This window comes from Acanthopagrus latus, chromosome 3, assembly GCF_904848185.1.
Source record: "Acanthopagrus latus isolate v.2019 chromosome 3, fAcaLat1.1, whole genome shotgun sequence".
Taxonomy (NCBI): domain Eukaryota; kingdom Metazoa; phylum Chordata; class Actinopteri; order Spariformes; family Sparidae; genus Acanthopagrus; species Acanthopagrus latus.
This window is the reverse complement of record NC_051041.1, coordinates 20,577,397-20,602,516: the sequence shown is the minus strand read 5'-3', so window position 1 is coordinate 20,602,516 and position 25,120 is coordinate 20,577,397. Positions and strand designations below refer to the sequence as shown.

Below are 25,120 nucleotides of genomic sequence, written 5' to 3'. Positions count from 1 at the left end.
CAGATCACCATGAAAGATAAGACCTCAGTCTGCCTGCAGGTCCATGAATAATAAAGCGTTTCCCACGGGAGCTGTCATCCACGTCTCCTCTGTCAAGTTGATTTTCTTTCATATAAAATGTTACATGCCATAAATCAAATGTATCAAAATGAAACCCACTGTCATCTCACTCCTTCTCGCATGGAAATGAATAGAGGTGTGTGTTCATACATTACATAATCCAGGCTTCACTGCATTTGTGCTTACAATCACAATAACACAAACTAACAACATGATTTCAGTCCGCTCCTCCAGCGACAGAGGTCGGCTTCTTTGCTTGATGCAGAAGGATGAAACTGAGAAAAAAAAACAAACATCCTGCATTTCAGGAGAGAGAACGCTGCAACGTGATGAATTATGGCTACGGTGGTTTTAGGGACTGATGAATGTGAGAGGAGATGTCTGATGGTGAGAAGAAGTGTCAGTGTGCAGCCGCATGAAGCAGATGAAAGTCAGTGAATGCATCATTCAGGAAGCGTGCTGGGAAATGTTGAGGAAGATCTTCAAAAGAACAGCGAGATCATTATGAGCTTTAACGCCTGTGCTAAATATTGAAACGGTTCGGAGAAACTGATATCGATTGAATTATTAAAGCTGGCTTGAAATAAAGCCTAATAATTGCTTTTGGCTTCTCGAGGGGGCCCAGGATGTTTTGGTGTTATGAAGAAATTTATGAGAAAACGTGTGGTGAAACTTTTTCAGGAAAGAGATTTGATGACGGGGTGCCGACACTTGTTGTTGGAGCTCACCTGACACTTCATTTGTCTTTGTTACAGTGATAATGACAACAACAGCAGTTACAGAAGCCAGCAGACAGGCTGCTGGATGCAACCTGTAGGAGGTATTAGTAAAGACAGAGGAGGAATTCACGGTGGTGGTGAATTGTGATGAAGCAGCCTATTATGCTGCTCCTGGCCCCGCGTGTTAAGTGAAAGATGTGTCTGTGTGAGTGAGAGCTGGAGAGAGGGATCGATGAACAAAGCAGGCTCGGTGAATTATTCAGAGAAGTGCTTTTGGATGCCTTGGGGGAAAGAGAGGGCTGGCTGTGTGTTTATGTGTGTGTGTGTGTGTGTGTGTGTGTGTGTTGGGCATTGAAGCCACTGGCTTGGACTGAGGTCGCACTTGAATCAGAAATTTACAGACGAGATTTTGAGAGGGCCGAGGGAATTGACTCAAACTTTCTGTTTAAAGAGCCGAGGCTGAAAACTTCAGAGTTAAAGGCTCGAGGAAAGGTTTAGAGGCTGAAGTGGGACTGCTGCTAAACGTCTGTGTGTGTGTGTGTGTGTGGATGTGTGGATCGCTGCAAGGAGTGCCACTGATGCAAAAAAGGTCAAAAGGCGAATGCATGTGCCTACACCATCTTACATAGACGAATTCAAGCACTCATACATGCATAAGTGCTCTGGTTTTGAGTGCTAATGTGCAAAGCCACACACTCATGAAAAGAACATGAGCTCCAAGAGCGTGGCTGTAATGAGGATCCAGCAACGGTGACGAGCAGATGGTCAGAGCTCTTCCTGGACCATCGATGAAACTGGCCCGAAGTTCCGCCTTTCATTCTCTGCACTGTCTGCCTCAAAAATATCCATTCTTTAACTTCAGAGCAGCTTCAGTCAGTTAAAAGGCATTTCACTGGCATCTCAAATGAAAGAACTTAAAAGCAGAGAGGGAGATTTCCTATTTGATGCTCTGGACTGGTTTCTAAAAGCCTGTGAAGCCAAGATTACATAGTATAGATCCATCTCCACAAGGCCCAGCAGCAAATATCCCAATACATACGAATAACTTTAAGATATACATGCATTTGCTTTCTTATGAAGAGTTTGATGAGTAGCTAAACTGTATATGAAGCTACCACCAATTCTCAGCATAGTTTGGCACAAGGACTGTAGACTGTAAACACCCGGGAACCTCGTGGTGATGATAAGATGATGCTAGAAATACTGGCTCAGGAGGAAAATAAACACGAGAAGAAGAATAAAAAACTGGTGTTCTACAGTCTTTTATAGCTTCAGAGTACGCTGCAGGTAATCTGTTAAATTGCTTACAGGAATGTCAGTCAGTGGCATTGTGGGTAATCTAGGAGTGGAACGAAGAATGGTGGAATAGAAGTGATATCTGACTCTTCTGTATCGAAGCTGATAAAAGAAATCTTATACTGTCTGTAAGCCTTCATTACCCACAATGCAACATGCTCACTGAGAGACATCTCTGGAGGCATTTTTTCAGATTACATACAGCATCCTCCAGAGCCACAGAAGGTTTTATCATACTTTTTTCACATCACATGATGCAATACTCAACCAATCTTTATCTTAATCTGATAAATATCTGTCAAGACATTTAAAACCACAAATATCAACCTCATAGTAGCATTACAAGAAACATTTGGTGATCACTAAAATCAGTGGATTTAATTTATTTGTGAACCATCTATACAGAATCGGTCCATCCAAGGGTTATTGAGATATTTCAGTCTGGATTAAGTGGTGGACCAACATCACCATACCTATAAATTTGTCAGTTACTAACAGTGATAATGTTAATTAACCTCCAGTTTAATACGAGTTTCTACAAAAACAGTGGGGTTTTTTCGTGTTAGATCAGGTAAGAAAGAATTGGAGCCACTGCTGTACGTCATGTCTGAGCCCAGAAGAGGAGATTTGCACTTGACGATGGATTTCCTCTTTCACCTCAGGGGGCAGCTGATTTGTTGTTTTCAACGAATTAAATGAACAAAATGTTACTCCAAGAGGGCAAGTATCCACAGTGAGAGATGTCAGTGACATTTGAAACATGAGTCACATTTCATTTCCTCCACTTAGCCTCCTCAGCCGCCAGAGCGACATTTTTCAGTTATTGCTCACCTCCCGCTCACCCTGTGGCTAATAAGGGATTAATGAGCAGCCCTCATCATCTCCCTCACAGCACAAGAGATACGGACAGGGAATGGGTAATGGATTATGACTGGACCAATGTGGACGGACAGACGACTGCAACATACTTCACACACTGAATATTTTCTGGGTTATTCGTGAGCTCCATCTGCTGGAGGAGGATGAATAATGATTCCCTGTCGGGGAAAAGAGGAAATCACAAGATGAAGTTCTTGTTTGATTACTGAATTTTTATTTTGAAAAAGAAAATGCCTCATCACATGCTGACCCAGTACTTACAGTGATGTGTGGCTCATGGTTATGCACTACACGTAACGATTCCTCTATTAGCGTGTCTTTACTCACAGTTCTAGTGACAATGAACAGTATATACAGTCAGCGAGCACATGTGAGACGACATTTCATGGGTTTATACTCATGGGATTTTATAAATAAATAAACAAGTGCAACAATGGGAACTTTTTCACACCCTTGAATCCAACGCATGAAGAACATAAATTATAAAAATCAGATGGTAGAGGCACTGTATTGCTTCATTTCTCCAAAAGCTTCCGAGCACAATGACTGATCAGCCGCGATCACTCCCCTCGCCCCTCCCTCCCTCCCTCCTCTTCGTTAGCTGTGGCTTCAGCATATTGATCGACCAGTTCATTGGAAGCACCATCAGCTTCCCAGTCTAATGGCCAATTAGGAAACCAAACCAAATAATCTTTAATACTGACATAAGATCTATTCAATGATTAGTTGAAAGTGACTTGTCAGACTCACAAACGATCACTTCAGGGGGAGGTCGAAGGGAGAGGAGGGAGTGAGGGTGAGGGTGACATGTTCATGTATTTGGTGTAAAGTATTTTTTTAAAATCATTTATAAAATACAGATCTTAATCCAACAATAGAGATGGATTAGTGCTACAGCGACTACAAGTAACCATCTAGTGCATTGGCAGATGTAACAGAGTGCACTTGTTTGTGTCTGGATGCGTGTGGGCTCTCAGAAAAGGCAAGAGTGGGAGGACTATATCTAGCCAGCAGAGTCAGTCTCCAAAGCAGGGATGTGAGCGGACAGCAGAGGGAGATTGGATTTTTAACCAGACAGATATCTTAAAAGCTTTCCTTTAAGGTACTCTGCTTTTAATGGGTCGGTCAGCCGAATTGCATAAAATTAAATTACATAATGTTGGTTTTATGTGCCCAGAGTTATAGATATCTGTGAGGATGCTTGGAAGAAAGCAGTGTCTGTCAAATTTAAATTCTGACCTGGTGATACTAGAGGAGATGTCAGATGTCATTAAAAAAAATCTTAAAAGGAGGCACTGATGTCTGTACCAGATTACATAGCAAATATATTAAATTCTTGTTCGGATATTTGGTCAGGGCAAAAAATTTGGCTTGAATTTAAAAGCAATGATCACTTTGTGAACCATTAACGTCTCCATTACTCTGCAAAGTCCACAGAACACACTGTGAAGCTTTCATTATGACGATTTAAATGACCAGTTTGCTAATCCAGAGTAACAGTGAGGACAAACTGAGGATTTTGAATGTGACTTGATTTTGCCTTCATTGTGTTGAGGACTCTCTGGGACAGTTCAGAGATACAGTGTCTCATATAATGGGCACATAAAACCAGAATTATTTTGGTTGACTACATACTCAAAGAGGTTGATGCATTTTGTACGAACCAACTCATTTTGCTTTAAATGCATCCTTTAGTCACCATCTAAAAGCACTAAAGAGTGGATAGTGTCCGTGTTGAACCACAGTAGTGATTAGAAACTGGTCAGTCGTGCCTCGTCGGACAGGACGAACAGTGTTTGGGCTCTGGATGACTGCTCAACAGTCAGCCCCGGACCCTGTCTGACTCCTTCTCAGCTTCAGTAATGGCCAGCAGCAGCACAGATTACTCCTGGGGCCCCGGGGCTTTCATGGCCATGCTAGCACCAACCATAGCTGGATAACTCCGGTTCCTCCTCATTCCATCAGGCCCAAAAGGGGAGCCGGATCTGCGCAGCCCGCCCAGAGGCCCCAGGATGGGGCTGGGACTCACTGCTCTGCCCCCTGAAGCTCCAGCCACACCCAGCCGCTTCACCTTGTCCAGCAGGTTGAGGTTGTGGACTGTCACGCTAACGTCCGTCTGACTTTCGCAGTCCCTCCCTCTCTGCCTGCCCCTCATCCTCCCCGTCACCTCCTTCAGAATGGAGCGGGCCGGTTTGGAGGCCAGGAAGTTGTCGTAGGACGGGCTCTTGAAGTCGAAGCCCACTGGGGTCGGCACGGCTGAAGCGCCCGGTCCTGTGGGCGAGTTGGGAGGGGTGGAGGGACGCAAAGTGTCGGGGTTGGGTGCTCGGTTGGGAGCGATGGAAGTGCTGAATAAGACTCCTCCGTTGCCCTGACCGTACTCCTGGCCCTGGCTCTGGTGATACATCGCTGCTGAGATCCCTCTCTCCTGGAGGAGGCGCACTAACCCAAGGGAGGTGCTGGTGGTGCGTGTTGCTTCTCTGCACAAACATGGACGAGAAATAAGAGTCAGCATCACGCTGACTGGTGACTGCATGAATCATATCCGTTTTTAAAAAAAATTCAAAATTGTTATGTTTCTGCTTTCTTTTAGTTTTTTTTGCTTCTTGAAATATGGAGGACTGAAACTGCCAAGTTAAAAATAAATACATAAATGTATAAATGGTTCAATAAATATATTATAATGCATCAAAAATTATTTCTGTACACATTAATTTAGAAAATGTGACCTACATTATATATCAGTTTTTATTTGCTCCTGTATTTATTTACCTTTGTATTGATCCTGCTTTCTATGTCATTTGTTTTACCATTTTATTTTTACTTTCTGATACATTTTCCAATTTTATTTAAAAAGCATCAGTTTTTAGTTTGATTTATTTACATGTTTATTTCTATATATATTTCTGCATTCATCACATTTGCTTTTTGCAAAACATGATATAAATACAAAATAAATGTTTAAAAATGAGTAAATTAATTAAAAGATAAACATATTCAAAAAGAGTACATGAGTAAGGGAATTAATCCAAAGGCAGCAAATACAGAAATATCATTTTATGTCTCATTTTTCAAAACTAATTAATGCTATACTAATCTTTAGTATTGTCTGTGGCGCATTTAGTGGCATATTTACTTGTTCATTGAACCTTTTATTCATTAATTTTTTTATTTTGGCAGTTCAGTCTCACGAACTACTGCAGGGAAGTTAACGTCCACGTCCTGCTGAAAGGAAAACTACAACAAACTCAGTGCGACAGACGGTGGATGACTTCAGAAAATTAACAACCTGCTAACATATTAACAAAGAAACAAAGTTTTGTCAGCTGCATTGGAAAAACGAAGACATATCTTTAGAGATCAACTGATCATAAAGTAATTTTCTGGTGTATGTGGAGCCGTGCCTGAGGTTCGTTGAGGATTCGGACGGCCTGAGACTGAGCCTGCGGGGGGTGCAGGGTGTGACGGCGGGAGTACCCAACAGAGTGCTGGTCATCACGCAGGAGGACGACGCTGGGACTGGGTTTAGGCTGGAGGGAAAGCAAACAAGGCAAATAAATAAAGAGAATTAGAGACGCTGAAAACACTTCCTGCTTATTTCAGCAACTTAAATTGCACTTTGACGACATCTCATCATTTCATCAGTGCAACAGTGTTGTGCACCACAAGGGAAGTTTCTTTCTTCAACCGTAAGCACCATGTTTTATTCAGCAGCTTACGACTGTCTGACTTTGTTGCTTGGACACATTCCCACCTCAACGGCCGCTGTCTGGATCTTATCTGTCCCGCGGGATGTTGTCAAACTTGGACTGAGTGCACTTATAACATCCTGTAGGATTCTCAAACCACCACATATCTTCACAACATCACCTTAAGCTGCATCAAATGTTTACACTGCATTTATGTTTATATAGGAAATTATTTCTGTTACAGTATCGGAAATTCTTCTGACAAAAACACATCATTTCATTTGGACTTTTTAACTGAGGCATATGTCTGAATGTTGCTCCTTTTAGCAGGAAAGCCAAACTTTGCAGCAGCTGATTATGAACAAACTCTGACAGATTAAAAAGAAACTTTAAAGGCAAAAAAAGTCAACTACGATCATGAATTATTCAGCAGTATTGGATGACTTCATGTTGCTAACCTTGGCGTGACCCGCGTCAGCTCATCAGTCGGGTGGAGGATTCGACAGGTTGTGAAGGTGTAGGTAGAGCTGGTGTGGGCCATGCATTTACCGGGGTAGTACGCAGCTGCAAGTCACACAAACACAATTATTAAGAAAATAATTAAGATTCCATGCGGGGGTTTCCTAACAGGTTCAACAATGTTAAAATTATACAGAGTAAATGTCCTCACCCAGGACGTCAGTGTTGCTGAGATGTGGCGACGGCGATGGTGAGGGGGGAGATGGTGGAGCGAGGGTGGGTGGAGTCTGCCCGAGGTTGGTGTCGGCGGTGCTGGAGGTGGAGGAAACGGCTGGTGAGGCGGAGGCCGTGGAGGTGGGCAGATTCTGGAAGTACTGCTCCCCTGGCTCTTCCTCCTCAAAGCTACCCCATGGATACACCTGTAGACAAGGAGATTCACACATGTGATATTAGAGTTACTAGTATTACTATTATCATCATGCATCCTTACAATAAATTGCAAAATAGCAAATAGCAGAACAATTAAAGGAAGATGGAATATTGTGAAGCAAATGGAGCATTTGATGGTAGATCGGTCAGGTTTCATGAGTCCTGCACGAACAGAAAGTGGTATGAATCTAAATGTCATTTGTGCAGTGATTAACTTCTACCAGTTTCTAGTAGTACCCAAAATACTCATACTTGGGAAAGTCAAGGTATCATGTTAATATCTACTTTGGTAAAAGGCAAAACATGCACTCAAGTTATCAAAAATGCAAGTACAAGTAATTTCAAACATATTTAAATGTATGCATGCACTGAAAACGCTGATTATCAAAGTGATTTTTCTAATCTTATTGCTAATAAAATAAGGTGATTTTAAATGAGCTACTCTGGCTCTGATGCAGCATGTAATCTGCAAAGTAACTAGTAACCAAAGTTATCAGATAGTGTGAGTAGCATTAAATGGAAATGCTCTCATACCATTCCATTATGGTTAATTACATTCTGTCATGGAGAAGTGAATTTAATGAAACAAACACAGTCGTCCGTATGGTAAAAATACAGAGATTTGGCACTCAAGCACCACACAGACCTGCTCCAGCTCCAGTTCGAGGGGTCTGTAGCCCTTTGGCACGACTCCTGGCCTGGCGTCCAGAATCACCCCGAGGTGAGGCTGCGCTAACTGCTGCCAGTGATGCAGGGTGGCAGAGCCTGGTGGAGAGAAATGAATACTGCTGCAGTGTACTCAAACACACACTAAAAACACTTGAAGGATTTTTATGCACCAAAACCTAAAATGGCAAGACTTGTAGCACTGTTTGAGTTAAAGCTTAATAAGCTCTCCAACACGATAGGTGAAGACAGATGTCTGATATGTAAGGGAATGGACTAGTAGAAAACTCCAGATTACTTGAAAAAAGCTTGACAAGTGACCAATAAAAGTCTTCATTTAAAGGTGCAATACGTATACGAATGCAAATTACCCACATATCATATTCATACTCAAAACAACCAGAGGGCAGCATACCACCAGAGTAATCAAGTTAAGTTAAATTAAATTAAGCCAAGTGTAGCTGCAATTAGCTTTTTAGCTCAGTTAGCTGTGCAGCTAGCAGTTCCAACTGGGAATTTTAGTGTTCACATCTCTAACACAGGAGCTTTTGACCAGAGCAGGCTGAGGCTAACTGCTTAGCATGCTAACTTCAGTGGTTATCTCTACAACACAACACGTGTATATGTCAAAACTGTTATTTAATCACATTATGTTGATAGTTTTTGAACAAATTTAAGCGAAAAAGGATGACAAACTAAGAATCCAGAGGACGGAGATTCTAAAGGGAAATGTAGAGCAGAAGAATGAGATGAAAATGAAATGGAGGAGCAGTGAGAATGAGAGAAAGGTTTTTAATAGTCAGCTACATGAATTTGAAACAGAGAAGGAAAGCAGTTAAAGACTGAACAAACAAAAAAAAACTAACCAACAAACAGAAAAAGTCTTAAATAAAGAATAAGAAACACATAAAGAAAAAAATATATACATATAAGTAAGAAATAAGAAAGTGTGAATACAAATGGAGAAATGAAGGAGCAATGGCTGGGTCTCTAGGTTAACTAGGCTTTCTAGAATTATGAATTATCACCAGCAGAGGGCAGCAGCAGCCACCTTCTATCAACACTGAATCACATGAGGAATAATAAAACTCTGATGTGACTCTCTGTAAGTTCAAACATGTTACAGCTCTGACCACAGCCCAGCCAGTGATGTCACATCAGAGTAAAAACACCTGCTGTGACATCATTAAATCACTGGTCGATGAGGTGACAAGTGTACTAACACATCTGGACAGGTAACATCTGTACATGTATTTACACCTCTCTGTCTACAACCATCCTCTGGGCTGTGTGTCTTTGTAATAGCTGTGTGGAGACGCAAAACTGCCCGACTTGTGATGGTGCATCAGAGACCAGAAAGAGTTGAAGAGCATCAGAGACAGAGGCCTGTCTGTCCTCTCCCGCGCTCCCTTCATCTTCCTGCTCCCGGCTCGGTCTCTGGCCCACCTCCTCCCTCTCTCCCTCTCTATCCCGGCTACAGTCTTCCTCGCCCATCCCCAAACCTTCTCCTTCTCCCCCTCGAGCGTCCGCCCGTGCAGGCTCTCCAACCTCCTCTCCCCGTCCGTCCCCCAGGCCCGCTTGCTCCCTTTCTTTGTCCCGACCCCTCTGTGTCGGTCGCCTTCCCTCCTCCTCCCCGCCTTGCAGGTCTTCCCTGCGAGGCGCTCCCTCTCTCCCTCACCTTCAAGCGGTTTGACGATCTGGAGTTTGTCAGGGAGGTAGGGCCCGCGTGAGGCCCAAATGTGGAGGTTCCCGAGGGACATGATGCTTTCTGAAGGAGTCATCACATTCTCAGTATCGTGTAGACCTCCGTGTCCTCCCCGTCTGCGGTCCCTCTCCTCTTCAAAGAAGCGCCTCTCGCTCAGGTTGTTTTGTCGTCTCAGAGACAGGCGGCGCAGGGCGAGCCGCAGGTCCTCGGCCCCGCTGGCCTTCTTCTCTCGGCCCTCCGTGCTGCTGCTAAAACAGAGATGAGACCAAAGACAAGAGATGAGTCCTGAGAATCATGTCAGTTTGTTAAAGTAGCGCTACATTTGACTACTCCTCACAGTTGAACACAAGAGAGAGTTTGTTTAAAAGGCACTTCCTCACTCTAGGATTCATGCAGATGTTGAAAAAGTGTTTATTTACAGCACAAGCTCCACCTCACCTATCCTGATTGGATGCCGTCTCCATCAGGATACTCTGCGTGCGGTTGTCTAGGGCGATGCCGATGCCGTCTCCGCTGCTGTCACCTCCATACACGCTAGAGTGAGGTGTCGAGAGGCCGCTGGACTGTGGCGAAGTGCGAGCCGACAGAGACTGGTTGGAGCCCGGGATGTTGGAGTTGGTCGGAGTCAGAGAACGCTGGCGGACTGTCTGGTTGACGTTCTTAACCGTCTCAAACACACGCTTCCGATGGCTCCTGCACAAAAAATAGACCAAGTGTATTAACCGTGCTGTAGGCAGTTAGTGTTTCATTGTTTTATTTGGGGCTTAGCTGCTTTATTGGCAAGTTAAATCTCAACGAGCCAAGTTTTGACTCTCTGAGTGAGCTAGCTAGCCTTGCTGACTTCTGAACTGTCCACACCATCCTGTAGTTCTTTGTTTGTACTTTAGCCACCCTGAATGCTTTTTCAATTACACATGGCCACATGTCGATAAAGAAAAAAAAAAATCTATTCTTTTTTCCCTGCCACTGACGTTAGCGCACCGCGCTAGCCCTTCTCATGTCAGCTCCTGACACAGTATTTCTATTGAGAGCATCTGTGCTGTGGTTCACGCACTGTAAGTGAAACCAGCTAATTTTTTCTCTGCTGTTGCATTTACTGAATTTAGCTTTTGATTTGTCGCATAGAACAAGCAGTCTAACATGTTAACAAGACAGGCTCCACCATGCTAGCAGCTCTGTTGTCTGAAATGAGTCACAGTAGTGTTTTGAGCTAAATGCTAACATGCTTGCGATGTTAACCTGCTGATGTTCAGCCTATCCACCTATTGTGTTGTATTGTTAAAATGCAAAATGTTGCTCTATGGAAGCCCAGAGAGGCAAGTCGGGATAAAATATTCCGGTGTATAATCTTCCAAGTTTGATCTGAAGTGTTTCTCTTGTGTATTTGTGACTTAAGAACAGGTGTATCTGGATGGATTACTCTGTAATTGGAAGAGTTCAGTTTATGATTCACATCTCAGTGTTCCGTGTTGATCAGAGCTGTGATTAAAAGTTCGAGCCGCAGAAGATTTTAAAATTACACCCTAGGCTGTGACATTCTTAAGATTGGGAGCGGCTAACAAAGTTATATTATATTATACATGATTTATTTGAACACAAAATCACAAATCACATAGCAATCCATCTAACAGTTCTCCTCACACCTCACAAAAAAATCAACCTCAAGGTGGCACTAGAAGTAATGTCAGAGGATCACCAAAGTCAGTCGGATTCATCCTCTGGGGACCATGACTGCCTCTATCAAAATAGTTCAGTCATCAAAATAGTGGATCAACATGCCTTGAGCTATGTGGAACCTTCATAGGAATCAGTATCAAATAAATTGGTATTTTCTGGTTACAGTTTTAAATGTCTGGTCCTGTGCAACACGCAGCTTGTAAAATAAATCACATATAATCGTTGACTGATAGTCGGCCATACATACTTCTGTTCCTCACACTCAGGATCATCCAGACTCAGCTCCTTCCTCATTGTTCCCTCGATCTCAGCTGCCAGAGAATCCTGCAACAGGAAAACTTGTGAAGGACTGAAGGATGATTTCATGTACACACACGCAGATGGACACATGTGGTCCCTCACCATGGGGTACAGGCCCAGGGGATGGAAGCGTCGGGGTGTTCCCGCAGGGTAGTTCCTGTTCCTCAGGTTCTTCAGCTCCTCCTGGGCTTCATGCAGCATCTCTATACACTCTGAATATTTCTCCTCCAGCTCCTGGAGCTGTTCATTGAAGACATTAAAACTGACTTTTGGAATTTAAGTCAAACAGTCTGGTATCAACTTGAAGAAGAAAAGGGAAGAAAATGTGGTCAAAACAGCTCAGTGATGTGGAAGTTACCTCCGCTGTGAGCTGCTTTTGGGCGTCTTTAGCTGCCACCAGGTGTTGAGAGAGCTCCTCGTTCTCCACCGCGTACTACAAACACACATACAAGTGTAAACTAGCAGAACACAAGTTGAGTCAAAGCGGGTTCATGTGTCTGTCCATGGGCACTCACTGATTTGGCTTTCTTTTGCAGATCTACTATCTGAGAGAGGAGGTGTGTGATCTCCTCCTGCTGTCGGGCAGCATCCTCCGTCTTACGAGCCAGTTCCTCCGCTATGGCAGAGATCTGCAGGCTGGACAACCCTGATTGGACAGGAAGATTAGTTCAGACTGAGAGAGGGACAGACGTGTGTCCAAAGCATCGAGGACACCATGAAATAAAGGACACGGGAAAAACAAAAACAACAATATAATAATAATATATGTATAGTCAGAGGAAAACAGAATGACAGAGATGGAAATGGAGAGACTTACTGAGTTCATTGACACAGTCATTGACCAGCTGCTGCTCCTTTTCCTCGTATGTTTCCGTCTCTGACTTCAGATGGTTAGCCTGCACGCACACATCCGCCATTAAACAATATATTACAATATCAATTTCTTCATCCAATATCCAGCACTTTTCTAGCTACTGGAGTCAGTGTTTTTTAAAATCTGATTGTGGATTCGTTTGGCTGTGATGCAGCCTGTAATCCTGTCTCCAATGATCAGGAAAATGCTGAGTGAAGCAGTGAACAGTATACACACATACAGTATGTACATGTAAATATCTGTGTAGTTTACTTTTATTTGTACTTTTGTTATTGCAAAAAAAACAACTTAATAGTAATATAAAATAGTAATATTTCAATTATAATATCTTTTGGTTACTTTTCACAACATCGGTGGAGATACCTCTGAGCGGAGCGACAGGTTCTCCTCCTCCAGGTCTTTGAGTTTCCTCTGGAGTGTGTCGCTCACGAAGCCTCCTGCTGTTTCCACTTTGCATTTCTTGCCCCTTTGAACCAACAAAAAGAGAGCCTGAAACTCACAGCCAGACGACCACTGGACATGTTTATAGGAATTAATGGCACACTGGTATGTTTCAGTATGTGCTGAGCATTTCTGTCCATTATTTGTGATGTTACAACTTTAAATCCCCAAAACCTATACATTCTAAATGACTTTGTATAGATAGAGAAAGAGAAAAGGATGGTTACGTCGGGGAGCTGCTGGACTCATCTTCGCTCTCCTCGGCTGCATTGGTGTAAAACTGCAGCAGCTCATCCTTCAGGTTCAGCTCATGGTGCAGCTGGGCCACCTGGAACAGGACAGGTAACGTTAGCTGCGTGATGATGGAGGTAAAACTGCTGGCATTATGGATGTCAAGAAAACGCCAAGAAGAGATAGATATGAAAGCTACAAAAAAGCTGGAAAGTTTTGTCAAATTGTAAAAATAACTCTCGTAAATAATCAGAATTAATCATTTTTATCACTCTGTGTCTGAATAATCTTTGTGTGTGTGTGTGTGTGTGTGTGTGTGTGTGTGTGTGTGTGTGTGTGTGTGTGTGCAGACCTCCTCAGTGATTTGTCCGACTCGTTCCTCCAGATAGTCATTCTGCTCTGTCAGAGTTCTGTTCTTCTTGAGGAGCGACTGGCCGATTCTTGCAGCCAGCTCCAAATCTCTCTCTTTCTATTGGTTGGAACGCAGGAAGAAAGAAGATCTGATTAGTAAAGCATCATTACCCCACAACACAACACAATACAACACAACACAACACAACACAACACAACACAACACAACACAACACTGGTAAATTATATTCACTCTTGGTGGGCGCCTGGTGGGGGCACTATGTTGCTTTGGAGAGATAATTCAAATGCTATTCACACTATTAATGAGGTAATAATACAAATTCATAAATATATATTTTTCATGACTGAATAGACAAGCTGTCCTCAGAGGAAAATAAGGTCCCAAAATGTTGTTTGAAGCCAGGAAGGTGGCAGGGTCCGCCACACGTGAACAAAGTAAGAGTATGAAATTGTGCTGTCCTTTAAGCTCAGTTTGTATATTCAGTTTATTAAGTCATGAAAACAAAGAGAGTTTGTGAAAATTTCTTCCACCAAAACTTCATAGTCCACCTTTAAAGGAATCTTCCCACAACTATTCATACCAACAGACATGTTTAATGTGGGCAAATAGGGCAAATCTCCTGCGCTGCATCGTCTCTGCTGCAGCCTCACTCGCTGCTTTCGACTAATTAAAATAATCCTTCCTCGTGCAGCTTTGAATTTACACTGACAAAAATAGAGCATCTCACCTCCTCCAACAGACGTGTGACGGCATCGATGTCATTGTAGGTCTTCGTCATCTGGCCCACTCTGTCTGCACATAGCACTGTGGAGAGAGAAGACACACAGGCGGAGTGAGGAGGACAGGGGAGCCGAGCCTCTTCACTGGAGGAAAGCAGTGGGACCTTTCTACATGAACATGTACGATGGCACATAGCCACGTTATGTAAGAGCGAAGGTTTGAAAAGTCACGCTCTCAGAGGTGGTGCATGGGTCATGTTTAACTCATTATTGATATGATGTTAGTGTGTGAGCGAGCAGGGCAGAGGAGGTGTTTCGGAGCACACGTTAGCTCTGCTGCCCTGAGGTGAAGCTCTCATTGACTTCAGAGCTCTGATCAATAACGTGCTCTACAGAGTTATTGAACGCCTTATGTTAAACCACTGTAATCCTGTTAGGGTTGCAACAAGCACGCAATAATTCAGTTGTTGTTTCATTAAAGGACTTGAAAATCAAGATAAATAGTGTTCAAACTCCAGCTCACATGGGCACATGGGTGGACTGTGGTGATTCGTGCGTGCATGTGTGTGTGTGTGTGTGTGTGTGTGTGTGTGTGTGTGTGTGTGTGTGTGTGTGTGTGTGTGTGTGTGTGTGTGCGTGTGCGTGCTCAGGGGCTGATGTGTCAAAACAGAGCGAAATCAAAGTGGGCGAGCTTCAGGAAATTCCTCTTAATGAGAAGAACAAAGCCAGAGACAAGCTCCACTGGACAACTGCTGACCGAGAATCTCATCAAACTGTTTCAAAAGGCAGAAAAGATTGACAAAAATCCGACTTTGTAATCTGTTAGAGCCATTAAACAGTCTGCAAACTATTAAAGAAAAGAAAAATCACAGAAAAGTCAAAAGAATTAAAGAATTAAAATCTAATTAAATCTCATGAAACGTGTCTTTCTTTTACTCTACCTCTCTTGTCGTCCTTATAGTACCAGCTATCATCCAGCTCACATTCACTCCTCGCTAATCTCTCCATCCAACTCTTCCCGTCCATCTCCTCCCTGAGCTCCACAATGAGCGACAAACAGAAAACGATGAGCGTTCCAAACACTGATCAATTTCTGCCTCTCTGCCTCTCTGTCTCTCTCTCTCCTGCTGCTCAGCGACTGTTCAACAGGCCCAGAGACTGAATTACTCTCCTCCCACATGGACGAGTGCAAGAGAGAGGCAGCGAGAGAGAGAGAGAGTGTTTCGGAAAAGGCTCTACAGCCGCTGAGTTGGAGCTGAAGTGGAAGTTGTATCATGAGTTAGAGGATGCAGGGATGGAGGAGAGAGCCAATGAGAGCAGGCGGGCTGCAGCGTGGACTCTCTCAGTTTAGAAGAGCTGACTGAACTCCAACGCCTCTCTCCTTTCCACCTTTCTTTCATGCCCTCACTTCCTCTCTCTTCCGTTACATGCATGGCTGCTTGACATCGATTCCGACTCCAGCAACTGTTACCACGGCGACCCTCATCCACGTTCAAAACGCTCGACACTCGTAGAGACACACACTTTTATCTACTGATCATACAAAGGCCCGTCCCCATCCAGCGCCTGAGCTTTGGGACGCGTTCTGAAGCTGAACTGCGAGGGAGAGACTGAAACATTCAGCAGACAAACAAAGCTTCATAAACAAATCAAATGGCACATGATAACATACAAACCAGCGAATTACAAGTTATAGACAAAGTAAATTCATCGATATGTAGATTAAAACCACACAACAGTTTGAGCGTACGGACCGTTACATCTGAAGGGTTACAAATGTTCAGAGAACATAAACTGAGAGCAGAAAGGAAATGTGGCACCACCTTGTGGAGGAAGGCTACAGTCTCAGCTGTGGGAAACAGGACACAGCACAGACGTTTTCAACCGGAACGTGAATGTGAGCCGAACGCGGCCCTAAAACAGCCTCATTCTGACTCCTTTTATCATTGAGTTAGTTGGCTCTTTAGCCCATTCACTGTTGTTAAGCACAGAAAAACTCACATTTCATTCAAAAGTTACAACATACGAACTTATGGGCATTGAACTGACAAGCTATTTCTAAGATTAAAAAGGTGCATTTTTCCTGCACTTTTGCATAAATAAATGTTTTTCTTTTTCAATCATGAAAACTAAAACACTGGAGAGAAATATATATTTGGTCCATTGTTTTAACACATTTGAATTGTGCATTTTAAAGGTCAGACATATGGAAAGTTGAAGCCTCTCTGCACTTCTAAAAGACGTGGTTGAAAAGTCCTGAACTTGACTGTAGACGGTGTTGGGGAGAAGTGAAATGCATGTAATTAAACTAGTGGTTACATCACGTTTTGCAGCAGCTTGTCAGTAGCTCAATTAGATTTATTTATACACATGATTCAAGAAGTTGAATTATGTTTATACATAGAATCCCTCACCACCCACCATATATTTAACTCGTGAAGCTACAAAACTGTTTGGGCCATATAAGGAAAGAACACTAACATATATTAGGTGTACATTAGCCATAATCATTAAATAATAAGTGTAACTGCGATCTATTAACAAACACTCCGAGAAGTTTTTGCATGATAGAAGTTAGAAGTTACCTCGCTGGTGTAAGCCCCCACACCTGGAGTCACTATCAGGCAGATGTGCGACTGATGGCCATCAAAAGTTGTCATTATTTGTACTCTGCTATTTTGCTTGCATGTGAATTTTGCATCACAGCTAAATTGTAAATTAGCATTTGTAACACTTTTTCTAAGTAGCTTTAGTTAAACCGAACAGGATTTCTCCACTGGGTAGCTTTGCCACAGTTCAACTTCTTCCACTGTGAAGCCAGCGGCAGGTTTAAGGTAGATTCAACACAGACTGTAGATGAGAAATGCTGCTGGATTACAAAATAGACACACCGGTACCAGTTTAGAAGAAAATCTTATTGAATCTTAATGATGTGGTTTAATCTGGATGGGATTTGTCTGTCACAAACAGGTCAAATGCTGTATTAGACCTGCACCACATGTGCTGCTGCAACACTGAACAGAGAGAAACAGCAACACACATGACCTCTTGTATAAAGAAGGCTTTAACCTCAGTTTGATGGACCTTTCATTACAATGACAAATACAAAAATGGTTTCCTGTTCATGTATGAGGAAGCCTCTGCAGATAGTGCTGTCCTCTCTCCACAAGCCTCTTCCCTCAAACCATAGAGCCTCAGAGTGTATTAGTCAGGGAAGACGACCTTGTTACCAGAAGATGTATCGATCTATCGACCAACTAGAGGAATCATTATCTGTTTTTACTATGACGGTGGTGAAAAACTGCTCGTTCTCTGGTTACAAAGCAATCCCTCCACACAGTTCTAGCTTTTTATGTTGAGCTGTCAGCTGAACTGTTCTTGTTGAATAACAAAAAATGTTTTTCATAATGTCATGAATAGAGAATATACTCTTATTTTCATTATATGAAATTGTAAAAAAGGAATTCAAGGCTTTTCTTTATGTCTTATTTACTGGGTATAAGCTTATAAGAGGTGCTCAGTTTGAGGTCTTCCCCAAGCAAAATTAAATAAGATGCCAGCCGGCACTAATAAAGTCAGATGTGTTTCAACCTGTCAAGAGATTCACACATATATTCACACTGACTATAGCAGATCATCTTTCTGAGAACCATCTGAAGGATTAATTGTACCCCTGTGGATAAACCCTTCACTTTTAAAGCCGTGTATTTCCACACCAGTCCCAGATACAAAATCCCACCAGTTTAATCTCCAGTGTCCCTTCTTATCTAACTCTAAACTTCACTTCCGCTGTCTGCATTTGAAATTATATAAGTAAAAAGAAGGTTCCTGCACATCTCACCTAGAGCAGCTTTCAGACTGAGCCAGTGCTGTGGACTTACAGAAGTATTTGAGAGTTTCTTCGATCTGCTCGGTGGTCAGGTCGAACCTGGTGTCCGGTGCGACAAGGGGAGTGTGCAGCCAGTCATCTTGGTCGTACCCGTAGACGGTGTCGGCCCGCAACCGGTACACTGGCAGCTGCTCCTCTAGAAGACTGATGATCTCAAACTCAGGCAGGTCAGTGCTGTTGCACACATCTGGACGTTACAGAGAGGACAGGGGAGGGAGGACAGTGAATGTATGGCAGCCTGTTGGTGGACTGCAGGCCTTTATAACGTCAGTGTGTTTACTCTCAGCTTGTTCAGTGTCAGTTCAAAGGGAGAATATGTATGAAATGGTGATGTTAAGTCATCATCAGAATGTGAAAACGTGTCAGTTTTGACATTATGATATCTGTGTATTGTGTTGTGTTATGTGTGGTGCATGAATTATCACATGTGGTCAATTCTTACATATTGCACCTTTAAAGATCTTAGACCAATGTTATCAACTAACATTTTATATTCATAGTGTTCATGTGACAGATACATAAGCAGTGCTTAATGTACTAATGCACTGTAGGTGATGTACACAAGTACAGTTTTGACGTGCTTGGATGTTTTTTATTTATTGTATGTTACTTTGTACTTGAAAATGCCGTACTATTTACATCACTTAATGTACCTGATAGTTTTTGTTACTAGTCACTAGGCAGATATTAATTGTACTGTATATGCAATAGCCATGAACAATTCATAATCTAGATACCCAACAGTAATATAAAGTGGTTGACATTAAAATGTTAGTTAAATATGAACAATGTGGGATGAGAAATCAAACAATATTCAATAATATAGACCTACACATTTTTCTGTACTTTGCATGGCTATATAGATGTAGTTGTTTATTCAAAACTGGTTTTTGCAAATTTTTAAATAATGAATGATTATTTCAGACATTTTTACTTCTACTCTGCACTTTTTTAACTTGGCCTTAAGTTAATTTTGTTCATTTTATTTATTTTTGAAGTGGCGAATGTATATACTGTGACACATTTGTACTACACTTGTGTAACCCACATCCCAGTTGATATTCCAAACCACACACTGAACTCAATGCTGTTTTTCTTTATTAAGACCCCAAGCTGTACACACACGTACCCGTGATGGTCTCGGCGTCCCTGCAGTCGGGCGGCGCCAGGCATGTGTCAAGCTGGCTGGACTCGCCCTCGCTCACATACTGCTCCTCGTTGGTGTGCCGCCAGTCGGGCTCAGGGTCTGGATCCGGGTCCAGGTCTGGGGCCGGGGGCAGGGAGGGGGCCGGGGAGGCCAGCTTGGCTCACCTCTCACTGGTGGAGAGAAAAAGGGGCCATGGGCTTCTGGAGCTGGAGCTCCACTGGGTGATCAGGTCCAGCTGACAGACAGGAGACAGCAGGTACAGCAGCCTGGAGAGGAGGACAGAAAGATGGAGAGAATCAGAGACCGTTACAGATCCATGCATATCTATCAGACTTATCAATGCGCCTCCCTCTTTCCCTACAGAGTCTTTAACTTCAAGTGCTGCTGCTGAGCCTGCACTGTGCTGCGGCTGCCTGCCAGCAAGCTGAATAAATCTCAGCCTCTCCGCTGCAGACAGCAGTTTTCATCTGTTGGGAAATAAACAAGAAGGCAGATGGAGGCTGAGGGCGACTCCTGATAAAAGCATGATATATGTACGTAAATGATCCACGAACAGGAAGTTCTGTTTTGTTGTTCTTTCCTCATTGAAGCTCAGACAGCAGGTGGAACAACTGTCTGCCAGGGCTTCAGTGTTTCAGGGCCACTTCAGCAGCGACCTCCCAGTCACTCCCGGCCTTCCTCACAGCACAGATTACTGAACTGACCTGGAGCTGAATCCTGAGCCCTCGATCTGAAGTTAATACAGCAGCGCTCATGCACAGTGACCTTGCAGCTCTCTGCCTTCATTCTGCAGGGCTCTGCAGGTGTGCACCAGCCTACTGCCTTCAAACACAAAGCAGATCTGGATCGTGCAAATCACTCGTGTGTCAGACCAAAATCAAACGGCAAGAGACGCTGCTAGTCGAGCAGAATATAAATAGAAACAGAGAGGGTGTGTGTGTGTGTGTGTGTGTGTGAAGCCGGTCGCATGAATAGTAGCTCTCTCTGTTCTTGCATAAGATTTCAATCACCTGGTGATGGATGAGTGCACCTGACATAAAATGATGCCGACGGGCACACACATGACCACACCACCAGATCAAGGTGGACAGATGCTCCGACACATCTGTTCTCCATGCAGCACCACAACCTTGGGACGTCTTTCTCATTGCGACAGTGTGAACTGAACCCTGTATTCACTTGGACGTTTACTGGGTCTGCAAAACTGCTTTCGCGTGGCAGTTCCAGATTTACATAATCTGTGGAGGAGAGGTGATTTCAGGTTCAAATGGCCGACATGCACATGCAGATCTGGGATAAAAAGTCAGGCATCCTAATGCTTCCAATACACTGGGCCTAACTTGTAAAACTCCTCCTCATCGGGACCTTAAACAAGGGCCAAAAAGATGAGCTCTTGGCTTGTAAGAGCCAGTTAATAAAAGCAATGTTTCTATTTTTACTATTTCCATAGAGACATGAAGTAGACCACACCCCAGGGATCTCCAGTAAGACAAAACATCTGATGTTATTTGAGGATTGAAGAAAGAATTGTTGGATTAAAAGTGAATGTAACGCTGAGGAGAGAGAACCCTTTAAAAAGGTGGCTGTTCTTTTTTTTTAATCATCTAAAAGAAAAGAAAATGACATGTCAGACAGCTCACTGGGTGTCCCGCAGTCAAACATGTTACTACTGAGTGCTGTTAGCATCTGTTGTTGTTGCTGATGGTGGTGGTGGTGATGTCCTCAGTAAATAGGCCAGGGTTCATTCATGCATGTGGCATACACAGTGTTATTTGAATGCTGTCTGAGGAGGGTGGGGCTTCACACACATCAGCTGCTCGCGTCACGGATGCGGATCCTGGGTTTACATATGTGCCCTTACAGTAGCACAATAAGTGTCTGAGCGCGATCAGCTGACCTTACGATGCCCGACATCGCCATTAAAACCATTTATTTGTGAGAGCAGTGAAAGCAGCAGAGCCCTACTCACTGAGCCGAGGCTGATCCGAGCTGGTTCCGTCTGTCCAAAACCCAGAAAGAGACCCCGGCGCCGTTAAATAATCCCACAGGGAGGAGACAGGCAGATATCGATGAATGTCTCTCGGATGAGCAGGTAGAAGCGGAGTCTCCCTGACAGACAGTCAGTGAGAGCAGGCCGGGCGGGTCTGTGATGCTCCTCCGCTCTGGATCCTCTCCAGCGCGCTCACAGCTGATGATCAAGGTCACCTCGGTTCGGTTCCCAAAGTCGCTCTTGACCCGGTCCAGTCCTGCTTCCCTGCAGCCATCTCCCTCTGTCTGTCTTCTCTGTCCCTCACTCTCTCCGGCGCCTCTCTCACCACCGTGAAGCCGGACATCAGGGGAACAGTACGACTTCCGGCTAACGCCTTCACAATAAAAGCACTATTAGTGAATACATTTCTACACCAACTTCCCAAGAGAATGGACACAAATGTTTACATGTTAAATAAATATGGCCTTTGCAGCATGCACCCATTGTCACAAAGCAAGTATTTTTTATGAATATAAACAACAACAACAACAATGCTAATAATAATAATAATAATAATAATAATAATAATAATAATAATAATAATAACATCATAAATGACATCACCACAGATTAAAACCAGCACATAAAAACACAGAAATGAAAAACAACATATTAACAGAATCAGATTCATTTTTCACCAGATAATCTTAATGAGGCTCCACCACATGTACTCATATGGTTACTGGCTGTGATTGAATTGATCATTTTAGTTTATAGCTTTAAAGTTTTCATTTCAAAGATACTTTGATTTAAAATCATTCCATAATCTCGCACACCCTCATCTTAGAGAAGGGACTGGAGACACAGGAAGTTATGAAGCATCTAAAAACAGTCTCAAAATTTGGCTAAAATTAACACAGGTGTCATCATCAATGACTGCCTTGCTATAATGTCTGTCATACTGATTATACTTATGTTATTCTGATGGACTTTTATATATTCTCTTGTTTTATGAATTCTCATATAATTACTTTTTATCATGCGCTGCCAAAATAAGACTGGAATGTTTGTGCTTTTAATTTGAAAGCACCACTCTGCCTCTAACCACATCCTGGAGGACCCAGTCTGACTTGCCGGTTCTGCCTGCTGTAACGCATTCACGATCCAGACACCCAATCCAGAAACCAAGCCGTTCTGGACCGAGCGCCAGTGACGTCACGAGCACCCTTAACAGAAGGGGGACAAGCTGCCATTTATGAAACACAAACATAAGGAGGGAGGGCCACCACTGTGTCTTCTGAAACTGTAATCATTCCCAGGTTTTACTCATTTAATTTAATTCACAATTCATTTTTATTCACTACATCAACACACAGACATTATAGCCCAGCTCATTATCACGCATCAGAACATCCCTCCACCCCCATACTATACTGTAAGTGAACAGGTATTTTCTTTAATGAATGTGGAGTAAACACAAATGAAACTAATTCCCAGGAATCCACAGCGATTGCCTCCCACTTTATCTGGAGAGAGGAGCCATTGTTCTCTGGGGGACAAAACACAGCTGAGTCAGCATTCCTCACCCTCACCACCCTGGACCTGAACACGGTGTAATTGGCTACATTAGTTTAACAAGGTCCAGTGCAGCATATCAGCCCAAATAACCAGGGGCACAACTTCAAACATGAAATAAATCATTTGTTGAATATTCTTAATCTATCACTGTGGTGAGTTTAAAGATATTTGGGGGGAAGTTTTGGAAGTATTGATTGTCTACTCATTGATAAATCTATGCTGAATGAGTAAAGCTCCATTGCAACATTAGTACAAGGAAACAGACCTTCAGTAACACAGCTTTGGATTAATTATTTATACATTTGAACGCTACACATCAGCAGTATACAGTATGCACTCAGCCACCGCCTGTTTCGTAGAGGGATAACAGAACTGGTTAAAGGTGCGCTGTGTAGATTTAGAAACAAAATTTAAACTCATCGACCTGTGAGAACTCAAAACACTTACACTATTGTTAATGTCATTAAATAAACTCAGACATATCTATCTGAAGCATCTTTATTAATGAATGAACAAGCCAGTGTCAGAGAGGAATAAAGTCCCCAGAACACTGATTGACTGATATCACTGAATTGTCCTGTATAATGGATGACAGAAGACCCTCGAGCAAAGTTCCCCAACAGACCACCACTGCACAGCTTTTTGTGATGCTCAAACATGACCTCATAATTAATTACAATTCTGTAAATATGCTGAGCTCATATTATGCTGAAATTAGCTGTGTTGATGATGGGTAAAAAAAAAAATCCAAGGCACTCTTGTGGCAACAAGGTTAAAAGTGCTTTATTTAGATTTCAGTTCTGTGTCTAAATCTCAAATATGTTGACAATGTAGGTTCAAAACAGCAGCAACCCACGGGCACAAAAGTCCCTCAGCGCACAGCTCTCCCTCTTGATAGACAGAAGATAATCACGCACACCTGAGCAGAGAGCAGGTGAACTCTGACAACAAATCTAAAGTCTGGTCCCTCGATGTCTGTTCAACAAGTACAAAAAGAGGAAAGAGAGAGAAATGGATGTGTTATAACAGAACACAGAACATGTGGTCATCTGTGACACAACAGGCACCAGACCCATAAATAACAGCTAACACAAAACATTTGGTCCTGATATACTGTGGGCTGCATGTTGTATGATATAAAAAACACTTATTATCTAATGTAATAAATGACATAATGGGTACTTTCAATAGGCTATATTTAGGCGACTAAGGCCAAGTCCTTACCACAGCAGGTCAGGTTCAATTCCAGCTCGGGCTCTTTGCTGCATAACATCCTCTGTCTCCCCTTTCCTTTCTGTCTCCAGCTGTCAGCAAGGGTGTCAGTTTGTGTTGAAAGGAGGAGGGAAACCCAGCGGAAACATGTTTTTAACTTATGGCATTTCAGGCATGTCATGTAAAGGGGGGGGGGGGGGGGGGGGTGTAATTTAGGTCACAGTGGATATTTAGGAAAGGAGAAAGAACTGCATAATGGCTCATTAGTCAACATTTCTCCATGACAGAAATGTTTCGCACATTTTAAATATCATTATGCCTTTTAACAGTGATGGGGCCTAAATCAGCCATTTAAAACGGTGGTGGTGACTTTTCCCCATGTGTGCTGAATGCAGATGACACCTGCGGCTGTCACGAACTAATGAATGTAAAAACGCCATAAAAATACTAATTTCAAGACAAAAGTAGGTAACACTTCATGATAAGCATCATTAAAGTCAGACTGATAATCAGACAAGTTAATAGTTGTTTCATTATTAACAAACAATGAAATGCTCAATAAACAATTTATTGAAACACTTGATGGTGGAACTATGAATAATGTTTATAGATGGAACAACACAATGCTAATTAAAAATCTATAAACATTATTATAAACATTAATTAATAACTCAATGACACACTGTGTAGTTTTTTCTAAGAGGAAAATAAGGTCCTCAAAACACTGTGTGAAGCTAGGAAAGTGGCGGGGTCCGCCAAATGTGAACTAAAGTAAAACAGAATGAAACTGTGCTGTCCTTCAAGGTCAGTT

At 42.8% G+C, this 25,120-nt stretch overlaps 1 protein-coding gene across 4 annotated transcripts; it reads right to left on the bottom strand.

The window, feature by feature from the left end:
- Positions 1-3,151: 3,151 nt before the first annotated feature.
- On the bottom strand, positions 3,152-19,666 carry LOC119016652 (trafficking kinesin-binding protein 1-like). 4 transcript variants are annotated; one of them, XM_037092703.1, is made up of 18 exons: positions 19,533-19,666; positions 18,396-18,590; positions 14,523-14,599; positions 13,775-13,891; positions 13,419-13,519; positions 13,114-13,216; positions 12,694-12,772; positions 12,392-12,522; positions 12,235-12,309; positions 11,979-12,116; positions 11,824-11,900; positions 10,338-10,592; positions 9,873-10,147; positions 8,175-8,293; positions 7,311-7,518; positions 7,099-7,204; positions 6,356-6,481; positions 3,152-5,431 (listed from the first exon to the last, which is right to left on the bottom strand). In XM_037092703.1, the coding sequence occupies exons 3-18, from the start codon at positions 14,571-14,573 to the stop codon at positions 4,837-4,839; spliced, it is 2,556 nt and encodes an 851-aa protein (XP_036948598.1). In that variant the 5' UTR covers positions 14,574-14,599; positions 18,396-18,590; positions 19,533-19,666; the 3' UTR covers positions 3,152-4,836. The 4 variants fall into 4 exon arrangements, with proteins under 4 accessions (XP_036948598.1, XP_036948597.1, XP_036948596.1 ...); XM_037092702.1 differs by having other exon boundaries at positions 11,824-12,116; XM_037092701.1 differs by lacking the exons at positions 18,396-18,590; positions 19,533-19,666 and adding an exon at positions 15,456-15,899.
- Between the last annotated feature and the right edge of the window lie 5,454 nt (positions 19,667-25,120).

Coding starts and splice junctions, on each gene's coding strand:
- LOC119016652 (XM_037092700.1), bottom strand. CDS start 15,540: ATGGACGGGAAGAGTTGGATGGAGAGATTAGCGAGGAGTGAATGTGAG. Junction 13,217..13,418: donor GAGTCCAGCAGCTCCCCGAC/GTAACCATCCTT, acceptor GTTGGTTCAAAG/GGGCAAGAAATGCAAAGTGG. Junction 12,117..12,234: donor AAAAGCAGCTCACAGCGGAG/GTAACTTCCACA, acceptor TTCAATGAACAG/CTCCAGGAGCTGGAGGAGAA.